Genomic DNA, 4,728 nt, shown 5'->3' with positions numbered 1-4,728 from the left:
TTTTCCTTTTGTAGCAAGCAGCAAAAGAATTGTAACATGACGTGTTTGAGGTTGATGTACCTACTTAAAGGGGACCTATCATGCAAAAGTCACTTTTTGATGTCTTTTATATATCAGTCTGTGTCCCTGGTGTGTCAGGGAACTCACGCACCGTCAGAAAACAAAACCCTCTCTCTTTTCCTCCGTACCCAAATCTCTAAAAACGGGAGAACAACGGAGCTGATCCAGATTTGCGTCCGATATGACGTAATATCTGAAATGTGGACCCACGGCCCAATCAGAAACGTTGCTATCAGAAACAATGCCCGACTGTTTTGGACGTAATATGGTCGGTGTTTACATTAGCATGGCTAACACTCAGAGCTAACCTGTACTGGAGAGCATGTGTGTGAAGAAGCAGGAAGTAAAAAGGAACTCACCTTGTGGTATAACCGGCAAGAGAGAAAGCCTTTGAGCTCCAAACTGTTTCAGAAAGAATCCTTGATAATCCATGATATGGCGTTTCATCACGGCAGTATTTAGTTTAGACAGTAGCTGCCGGGTCCCACATGAGCTCAGACCCCTCCTTTTTTATTTTTAAAGCTTTATTCCCCAAATCAGCACTTTAGAAACAGGAAGTGAAATAGAGGGATATGAGGCATGGCTAGAATGGGTGATCTGTTTGGTGTTTTGAGCAAAACACTTCATACACATGTTTTTTATATATTTTTTATATATCTGAGACCTATGCTATTGCCTAAAAATAGCATGATAGGTGACCTTTAAATCAGGCACACTATTAACAAGTATTTACAGGTATTGGTCTCTTGACGCATTAAGCCTTATAGCAACGATATCTCCTTCAACTAAAAACACCCAAACAAAAGAAATCAAACTGCAGCTGAGGAACCAGACAGCAGACCTTATTCTAACAACTCTTCCTGCCTGTCTACAAATAAATAACTTTTCAACCGTTACAAGAAGCTGACTTCAAAATAAAAGCATAAGTAACTTACAAACTGTACTTAAATGATTACTATGTGCTAAACGTCATACAAAATAAAAAAATAGCTTTAACAAACCCCCTGACCCTGATCTCTCCTCTCAGGTGATCCAAGGCTGGCTCTTCCTCTCCTCCCTCCTCCTGCTCTTCTTCTTCTCCTACATCTACCTCAAGTAAGCTCAACCTTTGATCTCAGCTCCCACATATTCTTATAAATGTCCCGATGTCTTATCTTCCCCATGCTCTGTGTAACAGGGAGGTTTTCAAGACCTACAACGTGGCCATCGACTACTTCACGCTGGCGATCATAGTGTGGAACTTCGGGGTGGTGGGCATGATGTGTATTCACTGGAAGGGTCCTCTGCGGCTCCAGCAGGCCTACCTCATCATGATCAGCGCCCTCATGGCCCTCGTCTTCATCAAGTACCTGCCCGAGTGGACCGCCTGGCTCATATTAGCCGTCATATCCGTCTACGGTAAATCTTCCTTTCTATTGGGCTGCTTTAGAGAAGATGATGAATCCTTCAACTTTTGGGCGGGATGCTTTTTCTGCACCGATGTTCATCTGGGTCCTATTAAGGCGTAAGGAAAGGGATAGCTTTGACAAGGTGTTTTACAATTTTCATTATTTTATGATCCTTAGGAAAGGAATAGATTTGGAACCAAAGCTGAAGATATATAAATGTTAACCGACAGTACTTTAATTCACTTTTTATTGCTTTTCAAATCATACATCACACAGCACAAAGACATAATACCTCTGAGACACGCGGTGTAGGGGTGGGCGGATCGATCCCAAAATATCGATACCTCCGATCAGAGGTCGCGTTAACCGAATATTTTCCGTCTATGACCGAGTTTTTTTAACAATGACGGAAAAATCTGAAAGCAGATTAGAACAAACTCAGAACAGCGCCAAAGCTTCCCCGCAGCGAGGCTCCGGTGTTATGCCGTGTTGCGCATGTCAGCCAAAAAGGAGATGATTATCGTTTCCAAACCTAACTTTGCCGTACAAATCATCGGAATGTCTGAGTGCTTTACGCTGTGGCGCTTCCGCAAGGTGCAGTGGGCATGCATAACACCGGCGCTAACAGTTCACGAGCTATTTCACAACTGTTAATGAAAACTTAGCGAAGTGTGATGTGTACAAGAAGGCAGTTCGCTACTGTGGCCACTTTGTATTGTTACTTTTCATGTTTGCACTTTTTAAATTTGCAAAAGCAAAACGTTTATTTGTCTATAAAAACTCTCCTGTCTTTAATCATGAAAATTAATTCAGATTTAATAATAATAATTTTATTTTGGGGGGCGCCTTTCATAACACCCAAGGACACCTTACAGGGCATAGGGGCAATATAGGGAACAATTAAAACAGAGGATTTAGTGAAGTATCAGCCGGGGTAAGACAAGACAAACAACAGGAAATGGACTATAGAAGGACACAAAAGGACACAGGGATTTACACAGACAGATTGAGTCTATTTATGATGCTTTCAGCTCAAAAATCATGTCATGCAAGTCTCCCCTACATGAAAGTACATAAGACGGTATCGTACTGGCCCTGAAATACTTGGTATCGGATCGAATCCAGATGTTGTGGTATCGTAAGGAAGCTAAATGTTGCTCCAAAGTTTCCCTAAATCTAGGCAAGGGAAAAGCTGGCATGGTCCTATTCACAGGGGTTTCCTCACCTCTCACTTTCAGATATCTGGTTGCAATTGGGTTCTTTAGATACCCTCAATCTTCCCTTTAAACATATGCCCTCTGTATGCTAAACACATGCAGTACATTTAGTTTTTTCTCCCGCTTTTTGTCCAAAAATGGTGTTAGAATATTTCCTCTAAATAATTTTAGCTTGCATGAATGAATCAGATGGTGCTGCAGGTGATCCCCTCCCGCCCCCTAAGTAAGGAGCCTATGTGGGTCTAAAATGGTCAAGAAAAGATAAAACCATAACTCTTAAACAACTTAATGTTAATTATTTTGTTTATTGTGAGGATTTATTTTTCTGAAAGGAAGGATGTGTTTCAAAAACTGAAACCTAAATGTGGATTGAAAGACACGTTTCTGAGATGAAAGGGAAGTGATGGGGAGACTGATTTAAGGCGGGACATAAATATGCCACCACACAAAAATACAAAGGGCGTTTACCAATGACCAGACCTGTGGACGGATCTCTGAAGCCTCTGGAGCCTCTGCTTCTCGTCATGTCGGAGGGGAGGGGGGGGTCTGTTGTCTCTCTCTCTCAGGTTGTCTCTCTCAGGTTGTCTCTCTCTCTCTCAGGTTGTCTGTCTCTCTCATGTTGTCTGTCTCTCTCACGTTGTCTGTCTCTCTCACGTTGTCTGTCTCTCTCACGTTGTCTGTCTCTCTCACGTTGTCTGTCTCTCTCACGTTGTCTGTCTCTCTCACGTTGTTTGTCTCTCTCATGTTGTCTGTCTCTCTCACGTTGTCTGTCTCTCTCACGTTGTCTGTCTCTCTCATGTTGTCTGTCTCTCTCACGTTGTCTGTCTCTCTCACGTTGTCTGTCTCTCTCATGTTGTCTGTCTCTCTCACGTTGTCTGTCTCTCACGTTGTCTGTCTCTCTCACGTTGTCTGTCTCTCTCACGTTGTCTGTCTCTCTCACGTTGTTTGTCTCTCTCATGTTGTCTGTCTCTCTCACGTTGTCTGTCTCTCTCACGTTGTCTCTCTCTCTCATGTTGTCTGTGTCTCTCACGTTGTCTGTCTCTCTCATGTTGTCTGTCTCTCTCACGTTGTCTGTCTCTCTCATGTTGTCTGTCTCTCTCACGTTGTCTGTCTCTCTCATGTTGTCTGTCTCTCTCACGTTGTCTGTCTCTCTCACGTTGTTTGTCTCTCTCATGTTGTCTGTCTCTCTCACGTTGTCTGTCTCTCTCATGTTGTCTGTCTCTCTCACGTTGTCTCTCTCCCTCTCAGGTTGTCTCTCTCCCTCTCAGGTTGTCTGTCTCTCTCTCAGGTTGTCTGTCTCTCTCTCTCAGGCTATCTGTCTCTCAGGCTGTCTGTCTCTCTCTCTCTCAGGTTGTCTGTCTCTCTCTCTCTCAGGTTGTCTGTCTCTCTCAGGTTGTCTGTCTCTCAGGCTGTCTGTCTCTCTCTCTCTCAGGTTGTCTGTCTGTTGTCTCTGTCTCTCAGGTTGTCTCTCTATCTCTCTCTCAGGTTGTCTGTCTGTTGTCTGTCTCTCTCAGGTTGTCTAACTCCAGCTCTCTGGTTTCTCTCCTCTCAGATCTGTTGGCGGTGCTCTGTCCCAAAGGGCCCCTGAGGATCCTGGTGGAGACGGCTCAGGAGAGGAACGAGCCCATCTTCCCCGCCCTCATCTACTCCTGTAAGAAACTCTGAATACAACAAAGAGACGAGTCAATGGAAAAAGGCTCATAAAATAACACTTCAACTCCTTTTAGCGTCTGCACTCCCCCTGAGTCTAATGAGCAGTTAAAAGGTCTTCCACAGCACTCTGCCTTTTAATGCTGATATGCATTGATAATTCTGTCTATCGAAAAATGTTCTTGTATTTCTTTTGGCTGTGGTGTAGAAAGAATGAGAGAATATGTTTGTAAACAGCCACAAGGAAACTCTTATCTTTTATTATTAATGTACACTTACTTTATTGATACAACCCAATGGTTACACTTTGTCTCAATCCTAAGATGCATAAGTGGGTCTTTTTGGACCCGGTGAGGTGGTTTTCCTGAAGTATCTTTGTAATACATTTTTTTTTATCATTTCATATTCCAGCT

At 43.2% G+C, this 4,728-nt stretch overlaps 1 protein-coding gene across 1 annotated transcript; it reads left to right on the top strand.

Moving 5' to 3' along the window:
* Window positions 1–1,050: 1,050 nt before the first annotated feature.
* On the top strand, window positions 1,051–4,493 carry LOC104942453 (presenilin-1-like; the record flags this gene model as incomplete). Its single annotated transcript, XM_010767675.1, has 3 exons — window positions 1,051–1,155; window positions 1,238–1,458; window positions 4,218–4,493. Coding segments are annotated over 3 exons (439 nt in total), but the record flags the coding sequence as incomplete, so codon positions are not given.
* Window positions 4,494–4,728: the final 235 nt, after the last annotated feature.

This window comes from Notothenia coriiceps, unplaced genomic scaffold, assembly GCF_000735185.1.
Source record: "Notothenia coriiceps isolate Sejong01 unplaced genomic scaffold, NC01 NC01_scaffold00004538, whole genome shotgun sequence".
Lineage (NCBI taxonomy): Eukaryota > Metazoa > Chordata > Actinopteri > Perciformes > Nototheniidae > Notothenia > Notothenia coriiceps.
The sequence above is the reverse complement of the archived record's forward strand: the minus strand, read 5'-3'. Positions and strand labels throughout refer to the sequence as shown.